This window comes from Ascoidea rubescens (genome assembly GCF_001661345.1).
Source record: "Ascoidea rubescens DSM 1968 unplaced genomic scaffold ASCRUscaffold_5, whole genome shotgun sequence".
Lineage (NCBI taxonomy): Eukaryota > Fungi > Ascomycota > Saccharomycetes > Ascoideales > Ascoideaceae > Ascoidea > Ascoidea rubescens.
Window position 1 is genome coordinate 177,069 of NW_017962917.1, and position 26,125 is coordinate 203,193.

The 26,125-nt window shown below is 31.8% G+C and overlaps 9 protein-coding genes and 1 non-coding gene across 10 annotated transcripts; 6 read left to right on the forward strand and 4 right to left on the reverse strand.

The window, feature by feature from the left end:
• Window positions 1-304: 304 nt before the first annotated feature.
• YRB2 (Yrb2p) lies at window positions 305-1,339 on the reverse strand (the record flags this gene model as incomplete). The annotated part of the gene is made up of 2 exons (XM_020189687.1): window positions 305-847; window positions 1,265-1,339. Coding segments are annotated over 2 exons (618 nt in total), but the record flags the coding sequence as incomplete, so codon positions are not given.
• A 1,063-nt stretch (window positions 1,340-2,402) lies between these two features.
• ASCRUDRAFT_75407 (methionine adenosyltransferase) lies at window positions 2,403-4,136 on the forward strand. The gene has a single exon (XM_020193050.1). The coding sequence runs from the start codon at window positions 2,572-2,574 to the stop codon at window positions 3,739-3,741; it is 1,170 nt and encodes a 389-aa protein (XP_020047691.1). The 5' UTR covers window positions 2,403-2,571; the 3' UTR covers window positions 3,742-4,136.
• Window positions 4,137-4,561: 425 nt separating this feature from the next.
• MOT2 (CCR4-NOT core ubiquitin-protein ligase subunit MOT2) lies at window positions 4,562-7,346 on the reverse strand. Its single transcript, XM_020193051.1, has one exon. It carries the CDS (start codon window positions 7,136-7,138, stop codon window positions 4,655-4,657), a length of 2,484 nt encoding a protein of 827 aa, XP_020047692.1. The 5' UTR covers window positions 7,139-7,346; the 3' UTR covers window positions 4,562-4,654.
• A 338-nt stretch (window positions 7,347-7,684) lies between these two features.
• Window positions 7,685-11,774, forward strand: ASCRUDRAFT_75409 (P-loop containing nucleoside triphosphate hydrolase protein). Its single transcript, XM_020193052.1, has one exon. The coding sequence runs from the start codon at window positions 7,696-7,698 to the stop codon at window positions 11,635-11,637; it is 3,942 nt and encodes a 1,313-aa protein (XP_020047693.1). The 5' UTR covers window positions 7,685-7,695; the 3' UTR covers window positions 11,638-11,774.
• Window positions 11,775-11,879: 105 nt separating this feature from the next.
• On the reverse strand, window positions 11,880-12,485 carry ARC15 (Arc15p). Its single transcript, XM_020193053.1, has one exon. It carries the CDS (start codon window positions 12,420-12,422, stop codon window positions 11,961-11,963), a length of 462 nt encoding a protein of 153 aa, XP_020047694.1. The 5' UTR covers window positions 12,423-12,485; the 3' UTR covers window positions 11,880-11,960.
• Window positions 12,486-12,780: 295 nt separating this feature from the next.
• Window positions 12,781-13,884, forward strand: ASCRUDRAFT_34033 (uncharacterized protein; the record flags this gene model as incomplete). The annotated part of the gene is made up of 1 exon (XM_020190485.1): window positions 12,781-13,884. The coding sequence occupies one exon, from the start codon at window positions 12,781-12,783 to the stop codon at window positions 13,882-13,884; it is 1,104 nt and encodes a 367-aa protein (XP_020047695.1).
• Window positions 13,885-15,329: 1,445 nt separating this feature from the next.
• Window positions 15,330-15,413, forward strand: ASCRUDRAFT_t53. The gene has a single exon. It is a non-coding gene; the product is annotated as a tRNA-Leu (tRNA).
• Window positions 15,414-15,686: 273 nt separating this feature from the next.
• ASCRUDRAFT_75412 (glutathione S-transferase) lies at window positions 15,687-16,683 on the reverse strand. The gene has a single exon (XM_020193054.1). The coding sequence runs from the start codon at window positions 16,350-16,352 to the stop codon at window positions 15,711-15,713; it is 642 nt and encodes a 213-aa protein (XP_020047696.1). The 5' UTR covers window positions 16,353-16,683; the 3' UTR covers window positions 15,687-15,710.
• Window positions 16,684-17,309: 626 nt separating this feature from the next.
• CTF18 (Ctf18p) lies at window positions 17,310-20,084 on the forward strand (the record flags this gene model as incomplete). Its single annotated transcript, XM_020193402.1, has 1 exon — window positions 17,310-20,084. One exon carries the CDS (start codon window positions 17,310-17,312, stop codon window positions 20,082-20,084), a length of 2,775 nt encoding a protein of 924 aa, XP_020047697.1.
• Window positions 20,085-21,183: 1,099 nt separating this feature from the next.
• Window positions 21,184-26,051, forward strand: SSK22 (mitogen-activated protein kinase kinase kinase SSK22; the record flags this gene model as incomplete). Its single annotated transcript, XM_020193405.1, has 2 exons — window positions 21,184-25,883; window positions 26,042-26,051. 2 exons carry the CDS (start codon window positions 21,184-21,186, stop codon window positions 26,049-26,051), a joined length of 4,710 nt encoding a protein of 1,569 aa, XP_020047698.1.
• Between the last annotated feature and the right edge of the window lie 74 nt (window positions 26,052-26,125).

The following is a 26,125-nucleotide window of genomic DNA, read 5'->3' on the forward strand; positions in this document are numbered from 1 at the left end:
TTTTTTTTCTTTCAAATGAGTGATAATGCCAAGATTACAAAAACCAACAACTAACAGGAATAAAATAACAAAATATTAATATAAGTGCAAGTCAAGTGCTCATAAATATTAATAAATGCTACACAAGTTTAAACTTTTGTTAAAAGCTATAAAATATCAAAGATAAACAAAAATCTATAATACACGATATGCGTTTTTAATATGAATATAATTGAATTGTTGATCAATTTTTGATTTTATTTCCATTTTGAGATATTTTTCTATCAGAATGAGTTGAATTATTAGAATCGGTGAGGAAATCTTTTTGAGGAATTAATTTAATGATGCTTGAATACAAGTCATTGGCAACTTCAGCATTTGAAACTTTTATGGCGTATTGAACGAATTTTTCAGTAGTCTGATTATCATTGTTTAAGGAAGTTTCGATATTATTAAACCTTATAAATTTTTCTCCATTTAAAGAACTTTCCATACCTTTAAAAATTTTGAAATCATGTATAATTTTACAGTTTAGAATTAGTTTCAATATACCTGCAGATCTCATGATTATTCTTGAGTTTGAATTCTTCAAATTTTTTTTAATAGATAGTGAGCCGGTACCTCTTTCAGACCAACTTTTTGCAAAATTAGTCAAATCCAATACATATAATTTTGCTTTACATTGAAATACATTGATTTCATCTTCTTCACCGGATTTTATGATTTTTTTTTCTAGTTTAATAATTTTGGTATTATTACTATTAATGTTGGATGGATCAGTTTTGCTGTTTTTAGTATCATTGGTGTTATCATTTTCATTTTCATTTTTATTATCTATATCTTTATCTTTATCTTTATTTTTATTATCCTTATCAGTAGAATTTTCATCGGATTTAGTGTTGTTGTTTTGAGTATCATCATCGTTATTATTATTAGCATTAATTTTATTTTCATCAAATGGAGACTTGGACGTTGAAGGCAAAGTATCAAAAATGGATTTCTTTTTTATTGCATTTTGTAAGGCATTTGAAAACTTTGAATTTGAACCAAAAGGAGAGGGGTTTGTATTTTTTGATAAATGAGAAAATGATAAATCGGAAGAGTTCGAAGAAGAGTTTGAAGAAACAGAATTTGGCTGTCTTGAAAAAGCTGAAGTAGAAAAGGGATTATTACTGGTTGGTTTCTCATTGTTGATGAATGGATTATCGATGGTATTATTGTTACTATTATTAGAAATAGTGGTGTTAGCGGTGTTATTGCTGGCATTATTGGATATATCAAAGACATTTTTCTTATTTTTCAACGAGGAAAAAGCAGGAGCACCAAAACGAGAAGATGCACCAAACACAAAAGGCTTCTTATTGGTTGTGTTGTTTTGGGGCACAGTGGGAATGTTGGCATTTGACTTATCGTCTCCAGCAGCTGAAATGGAAGATTTTGAGTCGTCTGGAGTGTCGTTTGATATTTTGAGTTTTTTCAAGGGAGGAGTTGGATTGTTGTCTTCTTCATTGGCGGTGGCAATTTTCTGGTTAAAGCCATCCAGATCAGAGGAAGAAGCTGTACCTGTTGTAGCAGCAAGTTGTGGGTTTTCAAGGGGCTGTTTCTGGAGAAGGGCAACATCATCGGTGTGATTTGCTGGCAATTGGGCAGTACTAGTGCCAGCAGAAGACAGCAGATAGACCCCAGCATCGATACCAAGCACATTTGATGGTTGGTCCAGGCTCAATTGTTCTCTTGTCCTTTTTCGCTCCAACGTCTCGCTCTCAACCTCAATTTCGCTGGAATCGTGTTTCTCATCCACTATGGGCTCAGCGATCGGGCTGTGTGTATGGGAGTCAGTCATTGTGTTGCAGTGTACTATGGCTCTGTCTAGTCGTGTGTTCTGCTCTGGTTTTCTGTGAGTCTGCTGTCGATTGCAACAATGTGGGCTTGTTTCTTCAGCTTCACTTGCTTTTGGGCCATTAATTCGTTTCCTCCAAATGCCTTGGTCTTGAAGAGATAAAAAACCAGACATGTAAAAGTCACGCCATACCGTCGTGCTTTTCATTACATAATCATTCAAAGTTGGCACGTGAGACTACGTAAGGTTGCACCTGATCTGACGTGCAATTTGCATGTGACACAACCAAATTGTTGAATCTTCGAAAGCCAATAGCACCATATCACGTGATTAAGGTGTTGCTTTTGATTGGCTGGTGTCGCTATCAGCACACTTCACGTGCCGCTGTGACTGGTTTGCGCAAGCATGTGAAAACGCAGTTTTGATCCGGAAAGCATCCGCGGCCAACACAGCACGAGATTGCGTTTGGATATCACGCGGAGTATGAAAATTTTTCCAACGATTTGGGAAAAGCTGCGTTTTCGGTCGTTTATCGCACTGGTTTTATTGAAATTAAAATTTTTTTGGGAGCTTTTTTCATATCGCATTTTTCAGATCCCATGTATATATTTATCTTTTGTTTTCCTGCACTTTTTTCTCTTCCTGGTTCAATTGTTCTATCGCACCTTCTTTGGGTTATTCACCTCTACTTCTGCTTTTTCTAGGTTTCTTATTCCAAGTTTAACTTCTCATCTCTTCTGTAATCTGAAACAATGACTCAACCTGAATATCAAGACAATGACACCTTTTTTTTCACCTCTGAATCTGTTGGTGAAGGTCATCCTGATAAAATTTGCGATCAAGTTTCCGATGCCATTTTAGATGCCTGTTTAACTGAAGATCCCTTGTCAAAAGTTGCTTGTGAAACTGCTGCTAAGACTGGTTTAATCATGGTCTTTGGGGAAATCACCACCAAGGCCAACTTGGACTACCAAAAGATCATTCGTAACACCATCAAACACATTGGTTACGACTCATCCGAAAAGGGTTTTGACTATAAAACTTGTAATGTCTTGGTAGCAATTGAACAACAATCTCCAGATATTGCCCAAGGTTTGAACTTGGAAGACTCCTTAGAAAACTTGGGTGCCGGTGATCAAGGTATAATGTTTGGTTACGCTACAAATGAAACTCCTGAATATTTACCTCTAACTATTCTTTTGGCTCACAAATTGAATGCTGCTCTTGCCACCGCCAGGAGAAACAAAACTTTATCTTGGTTAAGGCCAGACACCAAGACCCAGGTCACCGTCGAATATAAAAATGTTAATGGTGAGGTTATCCCATTAAGAGTTGACACCATTGTTATCTCCACTCAACATGCTGATTCAATCTCCACCGAAGACTTGAGATCTCAAATTAAAGAAAAAGTCATCTCCAGTGTTATTCCAAAAGATTTGTTAGATTCAAACACTAAATACTACATTCAACCTTCTGGTAGATTTGTCATTGGTGGCCCTCAAGGTGACGCCGGTTTAACTGGTAGAAAAATCATCGTCGATACCTATGGTGGTTGGGGTGCTCATGGTGGTGGTGCCTTCTCTGGTAAAGATTTCTCTAAAGTCGACAGATCTGCTGCTTACGCTGCCAGATGGGTAGCAAAATCCTTAGTTCACGCCAATTTGTGTAAGAGAGTCTTGGTTCAATTCTCCTATGCTATCGGTGTTGCTGAACCTTTATCCATTAATGTCGATACTTATGGTACTTCATCTTACTCTCCACAAGAATTAGTCAAAATCATCAGAAAAAACTTCGACTTGAGACCTGGTGTTATTGTTAAATCTCTCAATTTAGCCAAACCAATTTACTTCAAAACTGCTTCCTATGGTCATTTCACCAATCAAGAAAACTCTTGGGAAATTCCAAAAGTTTTAGAATTATAGTTTTAAATCAAATTATAAAATTCATTTAAAATATTCAACTATCAATTTTATTTAATTCTTATTCATGCATGATTAAACTCCTCTTCATTTTTATATCGTTTTTTATTATTTTATATTTTAAATGTCCTTTTAGACTGTTGTTTTTATTAAATTTTTCTATCTCTTTTTTTAAAGAATCTCAATCCAAAAACAAAAGAAAAATTTCTAATTTCAAATGAAACTCAAAATTAATTCAAATCAAATGGGGTGCTAATTCAAGATACAAAAACTTTTTTTATTTTTCAATTTCACAATCTTGTTATAATGATTTTTTTATCCTTATTTAAATTGTTTAAATATTTATATAATTCTTTTCTGGTTCATTTATGTATTATCTTATTAATATTCAACTATTAATGCACAATTTTAATTAATCTTAATTGTTATATCTATCTTCTTTGTAATAACTTCATTTTATTAACTATTTATTACTACTTAATAGTATTTAATCCTATTTAATATGTAATTAGTATTTATTAATACATACTTGTTTCGGTATCAGATCACTCAAAAGTCAAACTTAATTATTGTTTATTACTATTCAAGACAAAAATAACTAAAAAAACAACAGCCAACTTTCTCATTTTTCCTTTCATTTTCATACCTAAATACTGAATACATAACTTCCCAATTTTTAATTGAATACATTTCAATATTGGTTTGTTTGTTTGTTTGTTTTTTTCGTTTTTTTGTTTTAAAAAAAATTGTTTTTTAATGACGTTTTTTTTAAAAAAATTTTTGTGTATTTTTAGTGTTTTTTTCGAATTTTTTTGAAAATTATTTTTAATTTTTTTTTGTTTTTAATTCATGTTTTTATTATTTTTGAATTATTTTTGAATTATTTTTGTATTGAATTTCCTTTTGATTATTCCACTTATTTTTTACCCTGAAATAAATGACTTAAAATAGCACTTGAATTACTTTGAGCTTGAGGGGGTGGAATAACTGCTGGAAGCGAATTTTCAAATGAATTATTATTACCGATATTGAAATTGCTACCTACAATTAAACCTGGAGGTGGTGGGGTATTTGCAGCAGCTCTATCGTTTAACCTAACCATATTGATTTGTTGATGACTTGGTGTTAAATTAATATTTTGTTGTTGTTGTTGCTGTTGTTGTTGTAAAATTTGTTGTTGACGAGCTTGAAATTGTAATTGTAATTCTTGTTGTGATTGGTAGTCTTGTTGAAATTGTTGGGGGTCTTGTTGAAGAATTTGTTGTTGTAATTGTTGTTGTTGTTGTTGTTGTTGTTGTTGTTGATGTTGTTGTTGTTGATGTTGTTGTTGTTGTTGATGTTGTTGTTGTTGTTGATGTTGTTGTTGTTGATGTTGTTGTTGCTGTTGTTGTTGTTGTTGTTGTTGTTGTTGAGGAACTGACTGTAATAAATTGTTGTTGTTAGTATTGGAGAAACTATAGCTTTTAATAGGAGGTCTGGAAATTAAATAATCTACTAGAGAAACAAATTGAAGAGATTTTGGAGTCGATGGTGTAGACGATGGTGTAGAAGGTGCTGATTCGTTTGCTTCATCATCTTTAATCAATTGGCTTTCATCGGGAAATGCAAATAATGGAGGCATGTTGGAAATTGTTTTGTCTTTTAGTAATTCATTATTAATATGATAGTGAATATTGTTAAATTCAGAGTTGAGAAAATTTATTGTTTGTTGAATGAATTTATTAGCACAATTTTCACTTAATATCAAATCGTCAATATTATTTAAATAGTCATTATCTTTTGAACCAAGTGATGATTCTGAAGCTTTATTAGAGCTGTTATTAGAAATTGTATTATTATTATTACCAAGGCTATTGTTGTTATTTGAGTTATTATCCACATTATTATTGCTATTTGTATTATTAATAGTATTACCATTACTATTAATACTGCTACTGCTACCATTACCATTATTAGTAACGTTACTATTATTGATATTATTAATGTTATTATTATTAATACTAATATTGTTAGTACTCTTATTGCTTTTATTTCTATCTTTTCTCTTCTCTTTTTGTGGGTGATGATTATTGTTATTTAATTTCAAAACAATTGTTTCAGCCAAGGAAGGAAAAGCAGCTGAATTTGCAATTGGAGTCGAGACTGTAGTTGAGGCAGTTGATAAAGGAACGGTTGATTTTCCCCAGGCAGCAGTAACAGGCAAAGCAGGGGTATCCAATTTTGGAGAATGTACCTCATCATGGTGATCGAGGTTATTTGAAGTAGAGGTTGAATCATTATTTGAGATTGAGAGAGATGTATTTTGAAGATGGGGAGTTATTGGAGAATGATAAATATTTATATTACGAGGATTTGAATCACTGTTACGTCTTGATGTAAAACGACTTGCATTTGAAGAGGTGTTGCCATTTGAAGCCGAAATACCATTGATTTGACTCATGTTGTTGAGACTTGAGCCAATTGAAGTGGAAGGATTGGAAGCATTGTTACCAAGGCTGATGGAATTGGGTAGGTTGGAGCTGTTGCTGATGTTGTTGTTATGGTGTTGGTCTAGTTTTTTAATTTGTCTTGTCGATAATTGGGATCTCGAAAACGATTCAGCTTGTTCACCAGGCTCATGTAAGAACATACAACTTGGATTTGGACAGGGAACATTTCTCAAGTAGGATGAACAGTACTTTGTTGTACCATAGGAAGCTCTTAATTGTCTACCATTGTCAATTGAACCATCGATTGCATTGATACAACGGGTGGCATCTTCTTTCCTGACAAAGGTAACATAGACACCAAAGCCACTGTTGATATTCTGGTTGGTACTCTGGCTGCTGTTGGAGCTGCCAGAACTTGTGTTGGTGTTGCTGTTTCGTTTATTTATAACTATTTTCAAGATTTTTCCATATTTGCCAAAATATCTATCTGATCTTAAAGCAGCATGGAGTTCATCGGGGGGGACATCGGGATTAAGGCCAACTACATAGACCAAGTTTTTTTGAATTACTCTCATTCCAGCTAGATGTTTTCTCGAAGCTTGTTCCTGTTCTTTTCTTTCCTTTTCCTTTTGTTTTTTCTCTTGATCCCTTCTAGCTTGTCTTAGTCTTTCTTGGTTCATTTCTTCTGGGGAAAGGGTTAGTTGCTCGATGTTTTCCTCATTATAAACCCTGCGACAAGCAGGACATCTGTGCAACAATTCGATATCATTTATGATGTTGTTGTAACAGAATCTACAGATTTGATAGCCACATGGACATGGCTTGAATTTCTTATCAGATAAGTCCATTTCTTCAACACAGATGGGACAAAGGTCTTCTTCATCTTCGTCCAAGAAGTAATCTATGTCGTTATTGAGGTTGTTGTTGAGATTAGATAGACTGTTTAAGGCAATACTGTTGTTGGTAATCATGATTTGTCAAGTGTTGTGTGAGTAAGAGTGGTGGGGAGTAAGTAGAGTTGTGGAAGCAATAAAGTAGTAGAGTAGTAGAGATATCAGGGGATATTGTGGCCAAGTGGTAAAGCAGTAAGCCAGTGGTGCTCTTGTACGTTGTGAGTTTTGCTGTTGATCAAAAAGGTAAGAATAAAACTGGTGTATATCGCAGCTGTGTGAATATTCAATCTATTAATTGTCAGATAATTATAAGTTGCATTATTAATGGTTATCAAAAGAACTTCAAAATCCCTGCAAATTTGTCCGTAATATCCGGTGCTTCCGCGTGTTTTTATTCTCATTTCCACACACGGATGCGTCTACTGCGGTTTGTAACCACTGTGCATATTTCCGTTTCCGCATTATACCATGAATTTCCGCGACTTTTCCGTGATGATCCGTTCCTGCTCCAGAACGAAAAATGGACTGGGAAACTTTTGTCTTCTTTCTGATCTTCTTTTGCTGTTTTTGCTGTTTCTGCTGCAGCTTTTTTTGATTTTGCTGCTGTTTTGCTGCCTTCTTATGGCTGTCTCGACATGTCCAAGATCCCCATATATCTCAGATTGAAACCGTATTTGGGCTCTGATAATCCACGCCATTTAAATCGTCATATCCAAGTGGTTGAGAATAACAAAAAGGAAAATAAAACCATTAGAATCAACAACTTAACCACTAATGACGAACCAATTGAATTCGAATTCGACGAGATTTTTACAGAAAATGATTCTACCAGTGTCATTTTTGACAAAATATTCGATACTCCCACTTTAAAACTGGTTTCAAATCCAATCAGTGATTTAAGTTCCTTTGATTCTAGCACAATCATGAAAAATTTATTCAAAGATTCAAAAGATTTTATAATTTTCAATATAGGTCCTTCAAATAGTGGAAAGTCATTTACAATCATAGGTAATGATGATGATCCAGGTCTAATTTTCAAAAATTTATGGAATATTTTATCAATCATACTCTCTTATCAATCTCAATCCACCAATTCTAATGTTCTATTTAATAATTTGAAAACAAAATTCAATGACAATTTGTTTATATCATCAAGAGATAATATTCTAAACAATATCATTATTAATAACAATGAAAAAAATATCAATAATATCACTGATTTTGATTTCAACACTAACAATAATAATCCCAATAACAATAAATTACAATCACAATATGGTATATCTCTCAATATTTTTGAACTTTATAATGACAATATAATTGATCTATTGGAACTAAATGATGATCTTAAATCTCTTAAATCATCATCTTCTCCAATTAAAAAAAATAAAAATTTCATATCTATTGATAAAAAAGATAATAAACTAAAACCTTTCAATTTAATAACAATCTTTCTAGAAAACAATCCCAATACCATCAATTACAATGATTTATTTAACAATGATTACCAATCATATAAATCCTTAATTTTTAAAGCTCTAAGTTCAAGGCAAATTAAAAAAACTAATTTAAACTCAAACTCAAGTAGAAGTCACACCTTCTTTAGTATTAACCTACATTGCTATGAACCTGCATCAAATCATTTAAAAACAACAAAACTAACAATAGCAGATCTAGCAGGCTTTGAAAGATCTTCAATGGCTAAAACTTTTGGTAAATCAACTTTTCAAGAAGGTAACTTTACTAATCAATCATTATCCGATTTATCAAGGGTAATCTTATCCATCAATAACAACAATAACAATAACAGCAATTACAAAATAAATACAAACTTGCTAAACAAGGCAATTTTAAGATCAAATAAATTAACAAGATTATTATTATCAGATGTAATTGAAACCAATAATATTGCAATTATTGCCAATTTAGATCCATTTGGAGATTTGAATACAATCCTATCAACAATTCGCTTTTTAAAACCAATGCCTAAATTATCTTCCAAAAAATTAATATCCCCAAAAAAACTATTTCCAAGTTTTACTTCAAGCTCTAGTAATAATAAAAATAATACCAATAATAATACCAATAATAATACCAATAATGAAATTAATAATAATTTTGCCTCTCCCATTTTAATTGAGCAAATTAATACTCTTAAAAAGAAATTAGAAGCTTTACAAAACAGTATTCCCGAATTAGAATTCAAAATCAGGCAAGAAGTTTCCATTGAATCAGAAAATTTAATTAGAAGAATTCTTGAAAAGAATCAATCATCAAAAAAACAAATCCTAAATGATAATGAAAACTTTACTGATATTAAACTAGATTTATTGTCAATTGACTACAACTCAAAAATCAAAAATTTACAATTGGACAATCTAGATCTATTGAAGGAAAATTCAAAAATTAAACTCAATTTCGACAAATTAAGCAAAAAATATGATAATCTTTTAGCTGAAAATAAAACATTGAAATTGTCCATAATAAAATCAAAACAGCCTAATAACTCTTCTTCAATATCTGATAACCATTTACTAATCCAAAATTCCTCAAATACAAGTAAAATCAGTGATATTATTGATGAATATCAAGGTATTTCAACCAATAGTAGACTTGATATTCAAGCTAAAGGCACTTTTATGACTTCAGTAAATTTAGACAATTCATCGATTTTTGTACCACCAACTCCATCTCCATCAAAGATTAACAATAAAATATATCAAAATACTAATCAAAGTATCAATCAAAGTATCAATCAAAGTATTGATCAAAATAAGCTATTTAACTATAATTTGAACAATTCCAGCAATAAATTTAATTATTCACTCGGAAAAAATGATATTTTTGCTTCAACTTCTATTGACATTAATGTTGATCAAATTGAAAATAAAAATAATGTTAATAGTAGAATTGAAAGCAGTCTAATTCATAAATTTCACAATAATAATGCTTTTGCAAGCCAAAGCGAAGTTTCAAATCAATCAATACGCGAAACAATGTCTCAAGATGTATCAATCGAAAATAGAAAAAAGCTAGATTACAGAAATGGTAATCTTTTTTCCAGTGATGATGCTAATATAAAAAATATTAGAAGTGAATTAAGAATTGAATTTGAAACACCTATAAAGAAAGAAACTTACAGTAAAATATTAAGCATGACTGGCGATGAAAATGAAGATTTAAGCAACTATTCTCAACACGATATATCAAATCATGTCTCCAAAGAAAATGATATCGATATGGAAAGAAAAGAGGAGGAAAGTTATAATTTTAAGAAAGAAGAAGAAAATGGTGATAAGACAGAAGACAGTCATAGTAACAAAAAAAGAAAGAAGCGTGTTTTTGATGGGATTGAGATTGATAGTAGTTTTGAAAATGAAGATGTTGATAATAAATTGAAGTTAAGACATGAGAAAAGCCATAAAAAGGAAAATAAAAGAAAAGAAGAATATTCACTGGAAAGTGAAGATTTTCATTATGAGGGTTCGTCTGATGGAGATTCTAAGAAACTAGATTTCAATAAGGCAAGTTTTGATCTTTCAAGAAAAGTCAGAGCATCAAGAAAAGCTAAAGAAATAGCAAAAAGTAAAATTCAGCTTGAAAATGAAACTAGTGAAAGCGAGAGTGAGAGTGAGGGTGAAAGTGAAAGTGAAAGTGAAAGTGAAAGTGAAAGTGAAAGTGAAAGTGAAAGTGAGTCTAGTGATCAGGAAAATGAAAAAAGTAAAGAAAATAAAATTTTGAGATATGACAGTGATATAGAGTTTGAAGAAGACGAAGACGAAGATGAAGGTGAAGATGAGGATGACAATAATAATAATGATAACTTGAAGAAAAAACATGAAATAAATGAAAAGGGTAGAAATGAAAATTCAAACAAAAATGAAAATAAAGATAAAAATAATTCTGAAAATAACCACACTAATGTAGGCAATGATAGCATGAGTAAAAATGATGGGGTTATTGATAAAAAAAAAGAAGAAAAGAGAAAATTAGAAAATGGGAAAAAAAAGATTAATAAGAGAAGATTTGATGATAGTGATGATGACTATGTAGCAAGTGAAGGATCATTGGAAGAATTTGAGGAAGATGATAATGATATTGATACAAAACCTCGAAAAGGTAAAAAAATATCCAATTCACTGCCGAAGAAATCAAACAGTATAAAAAAAACTAAACTACCCACATCAATTGGATTAAAAAAGAATATTTATACCGACTTTTATGAAGAAGTTCCGATATTAATGCCATCTAAACTGTTTAATATTGATGGGATATTAGATTTGAATAATAGTAGCTTGATTTCCAATCCTTCAGACAAAAAAGTGAATAGGATTACAATGGATAAAGATGGAAATTTTCAGTTCAAATTTAGCGATGTATTAGAGAATAAGGTCAATAGTAAAGAAAAAGAAATTATTGTGAGCAATAAGGAAAATATTAAGGAAAATATTAAGGAAATTATCAATGCTGGAGTGAATAAAAAACCAGGTGGAATCAAAAAAATTAAGAAAAAAAAGATTTTGAAACCAAGAAAAATATTTTCGGAAAATGGGGATAATTCATTTTCATTCAATTGAATAATAATCATGTTCTAATACATTACAAACACTGTTTTATACTATTTTTTTTTTCAATTTTATTCATTTCGTTTTGTTGTGTTTTGTGTTTTGTTGTGTCTTGAAATTTTTATATGATTTTATTGTATTTTTTCAGATAATTCAGACTATCTTTTGTGATAAACGTTTAAATTTTTCGTTAGGTTAATTGTTTTAATATAAATTTTTTTATTATAGATTATAAGAAAAATATTATAAAAAAAGCAGGATAGAAAATGACTATAATTTGTGTAATAATAATAGTGGAAACAGTGTTGGGTGGTAGAAAATAACAAGATGTGCTATTATACCAGTCTTCTATCACTCATGTAACGCAAAATCGGACCTAAACCAGTAATCTCAATTGTTTTCTCAAACCAAGCTAGAAGAATGCCTGAATGGATCTGGCTTTGGGACTGGCTCATTGCCTTGTAGAGGTACTTGACCAATATATCCTGCTGGTCGATATCGAGAGCTTGAACTATGTTTGACATCTGGGCCTGTTTCACCGAGGTGAGGACCTCAAGGACTAGGGATAGGTTGAAAAGCCTGGTGTCCTCAATATCAGAGTGGTATGGAGGATTGGTGAGTGCCAACCTCAAAGAATCAGAGTAGTTGCCCTTGGAGAGCAAGGCCTTGACCTGTCTGGACTTGAGCAGAACGTCGTCGTAGGACACTAGGTCAGTGTCGACAAGCCTCAATTGCTCGTCGGTAAGCCTGCTTTCCGGGTCCAATGCGTCAATGTCGATCCTCCTCCAGTCTTCCATGATAAATGCGCTGTTGATGTTGGTAGTTGTGCTGACTGAGCTGCGTATGCCTCTGCTTCTGATTATATCCTCTTCTCTTTTGGTGACGTGCAAAAAGGAGACCCCCGGAAATGCGCTTCACCACGTGCGCGTGCGCGTGCCGGTGCCGCCGAAAGCCGGCGCATTTCCAGTAGGAGCCGAGATAGAAAATGCGAGGTCGTTTTTGCTTTGAGAGGATAAGCCAAACCTTCGCAGAGCTGGGAAGAGCTGCAAAGGTATAAATAGGAACTAGTTGGCTCCAGATCTCTCGCTTCTGCCCCAGGCTATTGCTTTCACTCTACTCATTCCTCTCGTCCTCAACACCACAACCACAACCATAATGTCCTTTTCCAAAGCCCTACTTAAGAACACATTCAATGCTGGCAGAAGAAGCTATGCCACCTCTGTAGCCAAGTTCACTGGCGCCAAAAACGCTGAGGGCAAGTACACTGTCACCTTGATTGAAGGTGATGGAATTGGTATCGAGATCTCCAAGTCTGTCAAGGATATCTACTCTGCTGCTAAGGTTCCAATTCAATGGGAGCCTGTCGATGTCACTCCCCAGCTAGTCAATGGGAAAACCACCTTACCCAAGGAAGCCATCGAGTCTGTTTTCAAGAACAAAGTAGCACTCAAGGGCCCCTTAGCTACTCCAATTGGTAAAGGCCATGTCTCCTTGAACTTGACCTTGAGAAGAACCTTCAATTTGTTTGCCAACGTCAGACCATGCAAATCAATTGTCGGCTATAAAACTCCTTATGATGACGTTGATACCGTTTTAATTAGAGAAAACACTGAGGGTGAATATTCTGGTATCGAACATACAATTGTTCCCGGTGTCGTTCAATCAATTAAACTAATCACAAAGCCTGCCTCTGAAAGAGTTATTAGATACGCTTTTGAATATGCTAAATCCGTCAAAAAACCTCATATTTTGGTGGTTCATAAAGCCTCAATCATGAAACTTTCCGATGGGTTATTTGTTAATACCGCAAAGGAAGTAGCTAAAGAGTACCCAGGCATCACTTTGGATTTTGAATTAATCGACAATACCTGTCTCAAGTTAACTACTGATCCAACTCAATACTCAAATGTTGTTATGGTTATGCCAAATTTATATGGTGATATTATGTCCGATTTATCTTCTGGTTTAATCGGTGGCCTAGGTTTAACTCCCTCAGGTAATATGGGTGACAATGTTTCCATCTTTGAAGCTGTTCATGGTTCTGCTCCTGATATCTCCGGCAAAAACTTGGCCAACCCAACCGCTCTACTATTATCTTCCTGTATGATGTTGAGACATATGGAATTAAACTCATATGCTGACAAAATCGAAAACGCTGTCTTGAAGACAATTGCCTCAGGTCCAGAAAATAGAACTAAAGATTTAAAAGGTAATGCAGGTACTGATTCATTTACTAAAAAAATTATTGAAAATTTATAAACTAAATTATTCGCTTAACTGTTAATTAATCCTTTAATTAATTTTTAGTTTTTTTTATCAATTTTATTAGTTTTACTAAAAATTAAGATCACTACTACTATTATTACTATTACTACTACTATTATTATTAATAGTTTGTTTTTATCTCCCTTTATTTTACTAATCTCTTATATAAATTTCTAAATGATTTATGATTATGTTTATATTCATACTGGATATATATTTTACTGAATAACTCCATCTTGTATCTTCCAACTCAATTTTTCTCTTGTATGTCAAATCAAAAACTTAAATGGCGTTTGAAAGGAAAAAAAAAGTATTGGTGATTTTTCTTTACTAAATCCGTTTTCTTCGGGTTTATTGTTTCTGTTCTCTCACCAACTCAAAATTATAGAATTTGGCTTTGGGATCGTGTGACCGTGATTGCGAATTTCCAGCTGTGTGGATCAAATTGTCAAAGAAATACCCATTCTCAAATAAAAGAAGAAAAATATAGACAAGCTTAACTAACACAATAAATGTTGAACATCAACAGAATGTCACTATAAAAGTTGAAGACCAAGATAACTCCATCATAAATGCTAAAATTCAAAAAAAGTAATTTTAAAACAGGTGGTGATCCCACAATTGATATTAAAAGATTAGAAACGTGTTGTTTTAAATCATATAAATTAGATATAGATTTTACTTTTAATGGTCTTGTTGCACAAATTGAAAAACTTATGTTGAAAAATGGTAGCTTTGGTGTAGTAATTAGGAATGAAGTAAGAAGATCTGCAAAGAATATGTAGATCATCATAACTTATATTGGTAACAAAGATACTATTAGTGATGAAGTAGATAAACTTATTGAAGCAAATAAAAACACTATTCTGCAAGATCCCCATAACACAAATCAACAAAAAGCAGAATATAAAGATTATCCTGATGGAGTTTCTGTAAATTTCTTCAAATATATCTATCGGACGTATTTAATTTCTTCATTTATATTGAACTTTTTTTTTATCACTATTGGTACATATACATTATTATCTTTATATCCAATAAACATTTGGTTTTATCTTATTTTTATGTCATATTAAGGGCTACCAAGATTCAGAATTCTTTCTCGAATTTTAGATCTCTAATGGTAGGGCTCTCAGTTAGGGCTCCAGTCATTCTATTCCTCATCATCTTAATCATTATTATTATTAATATTCCGTGACCGCGAGCCAGCCGTGTGGGACTCGTAGACCTATATAGTAGCTATAAACTGTTGTTTAAGAATAACCAAAACCAACTCCTTAATTCTAAGCGAGGTGTAGAGAGACCTGAGTATCCTAAAATAACTGCTAAGAACAAACCTCCTACATACCATTCTTCTTTAATTTGTTTAGAAAAGCAAATGCTCTATTAGTTACAAAACCCTACAATTAAAATAATTGCTCCTAGTAACTATATAGTCTGGAGGGTTGGCCGAGTGGTCTAAGGCGGTAGACTTAAGATCTACTGGGAGATTTCCCGCGCGAGTTCGAACCTCGCATCCTTCATTTTTGACCTATTTTGATATCTATCCCGTTAAAACGGGGTTTTACTGATCAAATCGTTTTTCATTTTCAAAAATTTATGTTTTAACTTTTTCGGCAGCGGTCCGCGAGAGTTTATTTTAATCCGGATTTGATTTTGATTTTTTTTGGAACTCAGTTTTAGAAGTTTCATTTATCAAATAATGAAAGATTAATGAGTAGACATTATGTTTTATTAAAAGTTATTTTTTATTGAATATTTATTTATTAATGATTACAATCTTCTATATATTAAAACATTAATCTATGTAACTCATTTATCTAATTGGCTTCAAGTCTTTTTTCAATGATTTGAAATTTACCAATGTTTTTCTTTAATAATGGTTCTTCAAGAACTTTAGCAAACCAAGCTGAAATGTTTGGATGAGCTGAAGCCCATGATTTATCCCAAACGGTTTCAAAACATTGTTTGAAGAAAACGGCTGAAAAGAAATCAGCTAAGGTAACACCACTGCCAACTAAAAATGAATTGCTAGCAAGATAATCTTCAAAAACTTTAGCGTATTTATCTAATTGAGCTCTACCACCAAAGACTCTTTTTTCATCATATGGATAAGCTCCAATGACTGGGAAAACTGCATTAACATATTCAGTTGTAATATCAGAGTTGATGAATGATAACCATTTAAGAACTTCAAAATATTCATCCTTGGTTGCACCTAATAAATTACCTGGGTTCTTGATTAATGAAACAACATATAACAAAATAGCTAATGTTTCATGTAATTTATAGTTACCATCAGTACCAAGGTAAGCTGGAACTTTACCTAATGGGAAATTCTTAGTGAATAATTCATCCTTTTCACCAATTCTAACTGGCAAGTTATAATATTCAATGATATAGTTTAAAATTGGGCAACGTGGAGAAGCAGCTGGGGAGTATAAAGTACCGACAACAGACATTTTAGTGAGTTTTGTTTGAATTGAATTGAAAAGTAGAATTGATTGCTTAAGAATAGTCAAGTGGTTCTCAAGAGATTCGTACTATTGATGATATCTTTGGAATATATTTCAAAAAACATCATCAAATCTTCTCTTCTTATATACCTTGATCCCATCAATGAATTAATAATCATTTCCTGCAATTCTTTACCAGCTTCCATCAATTGAGTTTCCTATTCCATACTTCGATCTCATCATCGCTGATTTCCATCAGCTATCTTTAACCAACTTCAATTATCAACAATTATCATCGATTATCACACAATCCTCCCCAGCTCTTAAAATGCCCCAGCATGTGGTGTCTGGTTGGTTGCTGTTTCCAAAAATTTGCACTTCAGCAAAAATATTTCTAGATTCGGTTAAAAGACTCGCTCTTTTCACCGCTGCAACCCAACGGACGATGAAATTTTAGTTTCAGGTCCAGTACTGTGGATCCACTCTTAGCGCGCCTGGCCAATCAGAGCGCTGTGTTTCTCGAAAGCTGTTGGGGTCTCACCTCTGCTTTCAATGCCTACTGATGGCGATGGTGCTCTTCAACCTTTGGCTCTAACAATTAAAAGCGACTATTTGGGTTATGTTTTGCTTCTCTGGCTCCTTACCTCCTGCTCTTTGAGTAGCCCGCAAAACTGAAAATCTCCTTTTCTATTCCTACCCTCTTAATTACTAATAAAGTGTTGCATTTCTAATCATTTTCTTATCCAGAACTCCACCAAATTTAGAAACTGATGGAATCTTTGATAAAAGCAACGCGTTTTGATTTGGTTTTATTTTTTTTACTTTATTTACTTTTCAGTTCGTTCCTTTTTTTTATTTTTTTATTTTTTCGTGTGTCGAAACCTTAAAACACCATAGCCAAAATTTTATTTTCAAAACCTTCAACCTAACGATCTTTAATCATGTATTTATCATATTCCTGAGATGGCTGCTAATAATGATCCTAACGCTGATATTCAAAATAAACGAGCTAATTCAGATATAAAAAATGATTTCAAGACCTTTGCTGTCCTGAGTGGAAACCAAGGTGCTCCTTCCATCTTCAAATTACCATCTTTCTCCAACAGTATATTGTTTGAGAATTCTCAAATTGCAAAAAACACTAATGATTCAAATATTAATCCAGATAAAAATTCAACCAATGGTCTCTTGGATTTTCCTGACTTTTTGAAGCATTCACTACCTATCATAGACCAATCTTTATCCAGCCATAATTCCTATCCAGACTCTTTATTTTTTCAAAACTCATTAGAAAATCAAATTGAACAATTAAATGAAAACTTAGATGAAAATTTAGACTCTTTACCTGAATTAAATACTAAAAATTCTTTTTCACTAAATAATTCTATTGACGACGTTTTGAAAAACAGTCTTAATTCTTTAGATACTTCTAATATCTCAAATCCTTTTGAAAATTTAGAATCTCCTAATTCAAATTTATTTAAAACTAAATCCGTCAAATTATTTAATAACAAAACAATAAAGCTAAGATCCAAAATCAATATTAATATATCTGATAGCTCAATTTTAAATAAAAAGAATAATCTTGTCAATCAGAATGACTCAATAATTAATATTGATACTTTATTTAAAAACTTGGAAATTAGCAATATTTATAAGAAAAATAGATTGAATAATTTAAAAAAATTAAATAATTCAAATCAATTACAAAATACATCTTCAAAAAACTCTTTGTTTGTTGATAAATATAGACCAAAATCTTTTTTAGATCTAATCGGCAATGAAAAACAAAATAGGTCAATATTAAAATGGCTAAATCAATGGAACCACTGTGCGTTTAATAACCAAAGTGATTTATATAAACACGACAACAATCATAATAACAATAACAATAACAATAACATGGAAATTGATGATCCATTTAATAGACCCAACAAAAAAATCTTATTGATTAATGGTCCTCCAGGAACTGGAAAAACAACTATATCTCATTTAATTGGTAAGCAATTGGGTTATGAAATCTTGGAAATTAATGCGAGTGATGAGAGATCTGGAGTGAGAGTTAAAGAAAAACTATTAAATCTTTTGAATAACAATTTATTGAATGCAAAACCTCTTTTACTAATTTGTGATGAAATCGATGGAGCATCGGAAATTGGATTTATAAATATTTTACTCAATATTGTTCAAAATGATGACAAATTGACCAAACAATTAATTCAGCTTCAATTACAAAACCAAAATAAAAATAAATTAAAAAATTCAAAGAAAAAATTCAAATTTATACTAAGACCAATTATAACAATTTGCAATGATTTATATTCCCCTGTTTTAGAAAAATTAAGAAATGTATCCGAAATTGTTACATTTAAAAAGATATCAAGCAATCTTATTAAAAGTAGACTAAAACGAGTTTGTGATCTTGAAAAGATGGCAGTTAGCAATAAAGGAGAGCTTTTAGATGAGATTATTGAATTAAGTAATAATGATATTAGAAGCTCATTAAATTTGTTACAGTTTAAAAACAATGCTATTAAGCATGGGTTTAATGTAAATTCTGATTTTGAAAATATAAATGAAAACAATTATAAAGATATAAATATTCCAGTTTTTAGATTAAATAATTTAATCTTTAAAAGAAATATTACCAAAAACAAAATTGAAAATTATAATAAACTAAAGGGGCTTTTAAATTATAAAGTTGGGAATATAAATATTGAAAAACTAAATAACAATTTATTCAAAACGTTTCCAAAATTTAATGACAATAACAGGTTGTTTAATAATGAGAAGAGTTTTTCAAAAGTTTTAGATTGGATAAATTTTAATGATTATTTAAGTAAGAGCCGTTTTCAATTGAATAGTAATTCAATGGGAGGAGGAGAAGATTTGATCAAGTATTTATACGATGTACCATTAGTTTTTTTTGAAGTGTTTAATGATTTTAATAATAACAATAGTAATATTAGTAGTACGGTTAGGGGAAATATGAAGCAGAAAGAAAATGATAATGAGGACGATGAATGGGAGATAAGTAATCGAAACAAGAGAAATAAAATGATGATTAGTAAATTTTTGGATGGAAATAGTAAAATGATTATGTACTGTAATGGGTTGAAAAAACGAGATTTGGTTATTGAGTTTTTGCCATATATTTATAATTTTATGTTAAAAATTGATGACGATTTCAATGAGCATTCCAAAGAATTTAAAAGCAAAGTTCAAAAAGTAATTGAGATTATGAACATTTTGAATATTTCAATTAGCTATAATAGTAACAATGGTGATTCAGATCAAGAATTCAATAAAAATGGGTATTTTTTTGAGTTTGAACCAAATTTTAAAGTGATTACATTGTTTGGGAAGCAGAAAAATAAGAATACCAATCCCAGAATAACAAGGTTGGTGAAGAACGAAATCAGGAAGATAAACGAACAAAAGGAGAAAGAGAAAATGACAGAGCTTAAGAAAAGAAAAGCGACTGATAGTAGGTACAATGAAAGAGAGATAACTCTAAAATCGAGCAAAAATAAGGACAATGATTCCAATAGCGAAGAAAACGAAAGCGATAGAAAACGAAAAAAAGTGACAGTAATGGATTTCTTCAAAAACAGTTACCACTTGGAGGAAAACAAAGCCAGTAAAGACAAGCAAAAAAGCGATAGAATATGGATCAAGTACCACGAAGGATTCACCAATGCTGTAAGGAAGAACGTTCTTTGGAAAGATCTCTTTTAGCTTTACCAATGTTATATCGACGAATATATTTTGCACTTTTATTCACTCCTTTCAGGGATATTTCTACCACAAACTTCCACGAAATTTTCGTGCAGAGAGCAGCGTATCCACGCATAGAGCTACAAGTACACACTGAACATGCATGTACACGTGTGGTCTGTCATACTCTGTCAAACCTCAAAGCGTGATTCTGTTGTGAGAGGTGTGCACTGAGTTCCGGTCCAACTCAGCTTAGTGTTGTTTTTCATTTGGCTGTGATGGAGCCCTAATTAGCAAGACACAGGCAAATCCGGTTGGAGCCACCTCGGATGTGCTCTGTTACGAGCGCATTACGAGGCTGCCCACCTGGGCCCGAGCCGGTTCTGATTTCTTTCGTCAGGCAAAGCTCAGTTTTTACCTTTGATTTTGATTTTGTTTTATATCGCAACAATCTTAATTCAGATAACAATATAATCCCCAGCTCAAAGTGTTTCGAACCAGTTTGGTTTAGTTGAATCCCCAGCTCAAGTCCAGTGTCGCAGAGCACCATCGCAGATTATAGCCAGACGATTCCACAGAGATTGTCAGACACTTTTGAAACTGCATAAATCCTTAAAATCCAAATTCAGCTCACAAGAAGTTTAAAACTAACTAAGGAAATTGAATTTGAAGAAGAAAATTATTTCAGATTGGATTTAAACTAATCTCTTTCATTCCTTTACTTCATTCGTTCCTTTGTACTGTTTTATCTTTTATTTTTGCTTTTTTTCTGCCTTTTTTGCTTCCTTTTCCTTATCAAGTTATATTAACTCCAGCTGAAACCTCTGCTTGACCCCAATTAACACCACTCAAATAATTTTTTTTTCTTACAATATCCTTTTCTATTGAAGACAATTAAAACAAATCCAAGGGACTTTTTCGCCCCCAATTCTGATTGAACTATAAATCCTGAGTATATGGCCTATTTTTTTCCCTCAAACACCTTACTCAATTAACCCAATTAATTCAACTAGCTCACATAAACAGCTTTCAATCCATCATCCATCTACTCTTTTATCCTCTTGTTTCTATTTATTTATTTCTCCTTTGTCTTTTCAATCTACTTTCTTATATTATAACCATGTCTTACAAATTTCCTTCCCTTCCTCACAAATCTCCAAATCAAAAAAACAAAAACGACAAAAACGACAAAAAGAAACTATATCCTATCCAACGTTTCTCCGATGATACTTACAATAACTTGAATTCAAAATACAACTCTATCTTCCAAAACGTTGATAAAGATATTAAATCTGAAAACGAATTAATTCAATTACACAATAACCAAATTGTTTCTCAATCTGAGAGAAGCAATAATCCCAACCCCAACGATAATAATCACAGTAGCGTCACCGATAACTCGCAATCAAACGAAATTTTGAAAAAAGACCAAATTATTGAAGATGTCTTTTACACAAAAAGTTCTGATGAACTCATTAAAATTAACATTAATGAACTAAACAGAGATCCGGATTTGAAATGCTCAATTTTAACATCTGGTGAAATCAGATTCCATACTGATCCCCTTAAAGATAAAAAAATTAGAGAGCGATTTGAATGGGAATCAATGGTTCATTCTGTGGTTACTGGTCATTTTATAAACTTGGAAAAGGACAAATTTGCTAAAAGTTTCCTACGTGACGATAACAAGTCAATTATCAAAAATGCTCTAAGTAAAAATATATGGATAGAATTAAAAGCAAACACCTACCGGAGAACCACCGAACAGCAGTCTAAATTAATTAATAACAGAAGAAAATTCGCAGATAGTATATTTGATAAAATTTCAAATTTCAAATTCCAACCTGTCACTTATCCCAGCTATTCATCCACCATCTCAAAATCAAAGCCAAACAACCAAGAATCTACACAAGCAATCATAGATAACTCAGATTCAAACCAAATCGGTATTAATCAAGAATCTCTTACTCATCAAAACAATAGTACAAATAAAAATACTAGAGCAAACAGAAATAAAAAAAACGAAAAAGCTCCTAATGAAGAACTTTTGCAATCTAAAAGTCAAAAATCAAAAAGAAATCTACATGCTAAAGCTAAAAAGGCAAACATATTTATTGAATGTGAAAATCCATATATTAATGATTATTTTCAAAAAAATGATGAATATGAGAAAGAAACAGATTTGATCTTTGATGACCAGAAACCACAAACAAACTATAAAGTCTTTCAAGAACTTACCCTAGAAGAAGTAGATAGAATATTAGACGATTATGATAAATGCGAGGAATTATGGGAAACTTCAACTGAAATGATCAGCGATAAACCTATATGTAATACTACTGTTTTTAAACTAAAACTAAAGGCTTTAAGAACATGGAAAACAAATTTGCTATTGTTCCAAAATGAAAAAGACAATATCAAAAGATGGCTAGGAGAAACTGATTTTACAAAGTTGAAATTTAATTCCAATGATAAATATACAATTGATAAAATCTTAAAATTAGTAGATGGAAATCCTTCCAACTTTTTTGATTCGGGTGTTCATCATCGTTTTAGAGCAAAAGTATTAAGAATTCTAGGCCACTGGTCTCTAGAAACAAAAGAAGCATACATTGTCTATAAAGACCAATATAGAGAAATGAATTTGCCGAATAACCTTGATGAATTTATAAGTTTTGTCACTCTACCTGCAAAAATTTTAAAAGAGCTAATACAGCTTAGAGTATCCAATTTTGAACAAATTAACAACGTTAGTTTACGAAGAAAACTAGTCAACGTTGCTGAGTTTGATGCCTTATCAGCAGATATCAAATCATATACAAGACTAGCAATAGAAATAAAAAGCACACTAAACAATTTTCTACGTCCACAAAGAAACTGGGTTATTTCTAGTTATTTGGGAGATGACTATGATAAAACACTCTTAAGTTCTGTTAAAAGTTACTTTAAAATGTTAAATCAAAAATTGCTTGATCGATCAATAAGAGAAGACACTTTCAATACATTTAGGGAATCTGAAGAATTGGAACACGAATGGAGATTTTTCAAAGACATTGGTTATGCTTTTGATTTAGTCAATTCGGTGGATATCGTCTTGCCTTATATAAAAATATTTTCACACCTTTCCATGCGATTAAATCTTTTTCTTGAGAATCAATTGAGGGATGAAAATCCCAATATTACCTCTTATACAGCATCAAAAAGCTCTCCTTATCCTAACTTGTTCAAAGGGGGTTTAGTTCCTGAAAAATTAATAAAATTAATGGAAGCAGAAAATAAAAATAAAAATGGCAAAAAAATAAAGCCCAAAGAAAATAAAATTGAAACATTGAATAAGGAATTAGTTACCAGGTATACTTCAGTTGCTGAAGGTTTCAGCAATTTCAAAAAATCTTTGGATATAATTGATTCTAGATTGGAAACTGTCTTAAATAATTCTTCACTAATTAGATTAAAATGTCTGAACAGTAGATTTTTGGAATTTCTCAAACAAAAAAATCATTATTTGGTTAAAATTGGCAAGAAAAATGAAAATTTTGAGTTTGATTTCGATAATAAAACCGAAGATGTTTCTTTGTATTTATTTTGTAATGAATCAGCAACCAAATCTGAAATTTCCATTGTTAAAGCGATTCTAGGGTCTAATATTTGCTGTTCAAGAGTAAGACCTAATTTTACAGACCTTTTAAATGCTAAAAATCCTTTCACCTTGCGTGAAAACCAGTTTCCTAAAAAAAAAGCTTTTTCTGATCACCAAGAATATCTGATTATGATTCCTCTTAAAAAAAATTTTACTTGGAAAGGAAATGTGGTCAAAATAAACTTGGATCATATTGCTTCAATCACAAAATCAGATTTTACAGTTCCAAAGATATTTAACATTTCTTCAAATAATTGTCTTTTGATCACTCATGGACTAGTGAATACTCTTGAATCAGCCAAGTATCATTTTTTAGAAAATGTTAAGACCTTTGAAGATGAAAATTTTATTTTATCTGAGAATAAGCCTATGACGAATTCCAAAGACTATTTAACCATAGAATCAGACTTGATAAAATTTTCAGGCATCGATACCTGTAGCATAGAAGCAATTGGAAAAGAGTTTGCTGGTTCAAAAAAATATTCTGATATGATGATGATACAGTTGCTCCAAAATTTGCCGGAGATTAGAAAAAAATATAAAGATTGTACCAATAAAGAGCCATTGCAATTTTTATATGTTTTTGTTAGAAAATATGTTTTAGAAGGGTTTTCTAAAATTGCAAATATTAATAAAAAAAGGATTTTAGATCATCTTTTAGTTGCTAGTTTAGACTGGCTAAATTTTATTGTTGAGGATTGTAATCCATTTGATAAGAGCACGTTTCAATGGGCCATTGCTACCATTGAATTCACTCATTGGTTTCTTCAAAATTATGGAATACACAGGCTTCCTGATGAAAAGTTTAAACTGTATAAGTTTAATGTTGCAAATTGTGTATCAATCTTAGTTATAAATTTTGATGTTCTCGGTGCTCGTGCTGAATACAATCAAAGGTTACTTAATTTAGATCAGGTTGGAAAAAAAGATAACCAGGGCAAAGATGAAGACATTGTCGCTTTGAAATCAAAAGAAAGAATGAAATTAATAAGTGAACTCGAATTCAATAGAGATTCAATGGCTATTAAACATGGTGAAATTGGCCAGGTCATGGAGGTTTCTCGACCAGTAACAAAATATATTGATTCTTTACTGAAAAAATATTTACAGTTTGCTCATCAATGGCATAAAGGCCCCTTAATAGGTCGTGGATCATTTGGTTCTGTTTATCAGGGAGTAGATTTAGAAACAATGACTTCGTTAGCAATAAAGGAAATCAGATTTCCTAACACTGGTGATATTTCTACTGTTTATAGTATGATTGAGGGGGAAATCAGCATTTTAGAGCAAGTAAATCATCCCAATGTTCTTGGTTACCATGGACTAAAAGTGTACAGTGACAGAGTTTACTTGTTTACGGAATATTGTTCTGAAGGAGCATTATCAAGATATATCATCAAAAAGGCGGGTATTATAGACGAGTATGGTGATCGTTGGGAAAGATTGATTCAATATTATACTTATAATATATTAAAAGGCCTCCAACATTTACATAGCAAAAACATTGCTCATTGTGATTTAAAACCAGAAAATATTTTATTAGCTGAAATGGCTGAAGTGAAAATTGGAGATTTCGGAACCGCAAAAATGTTAAACTCTGACAAAAAAATTATATATGGAACAAAAACCAAATTTTTTCAGTCAAAAGGAACATCTAAAACCAGAGGAATAACTAGTGGGACACCAATGTATATGGCTCCTGAAATAATAAAGGCAGATAAACGACTTAACACAGAGTCATTTTGTGCTTGCGATATATGGTCATTGGGTTGTATTGTATCTGAAATGGTTACGGGACTTAGACCATGGGAAAATGCAGACAATGAGTGGGCAATAATGTATCAAATAGCATCTGATATGATGCCAAATCTCCCTAAACCTGATGAATTTAGTTCTGATGGAATTGAATTTATCAAAAAATGTTTTATTCAAGAACCAACTAAAAGACCTACTGCTGCAGATCTTCTCAATGATCCTTGGATTGATTCATGTCGTGAGATATTTGAAGAACAAGATGCAGTAAAATTGCAGCAGCGCGAAGCAACACTTAGGGCAAATCAGGAATATAATCGTCAGCACTACAGTCAATTTGTTGATCCAAACCAAATATTTGACGAAAGCCAAGAATACAACCAAAATCAAGTATTTGATGAGAATCAAGAATACTACGGCAATCAACAGTTTAACGATCAGCAATTTTCAAACCATTTTAACCAGCAATATCAAAATCAGAAATTTGAAAATCAATTATATAATGATCAATCATATGAAAATCAGCCATTTGAAAACCAGCCATATGAGAATCAACCATATGAAAATCAACAATACAATAATCAAGAATTCAATAATCAAGAATTCAATAATCAAGAATTCAATAATCAAGAATTCAATAATCAAGAATTCAATAATCAAGAATTCAATA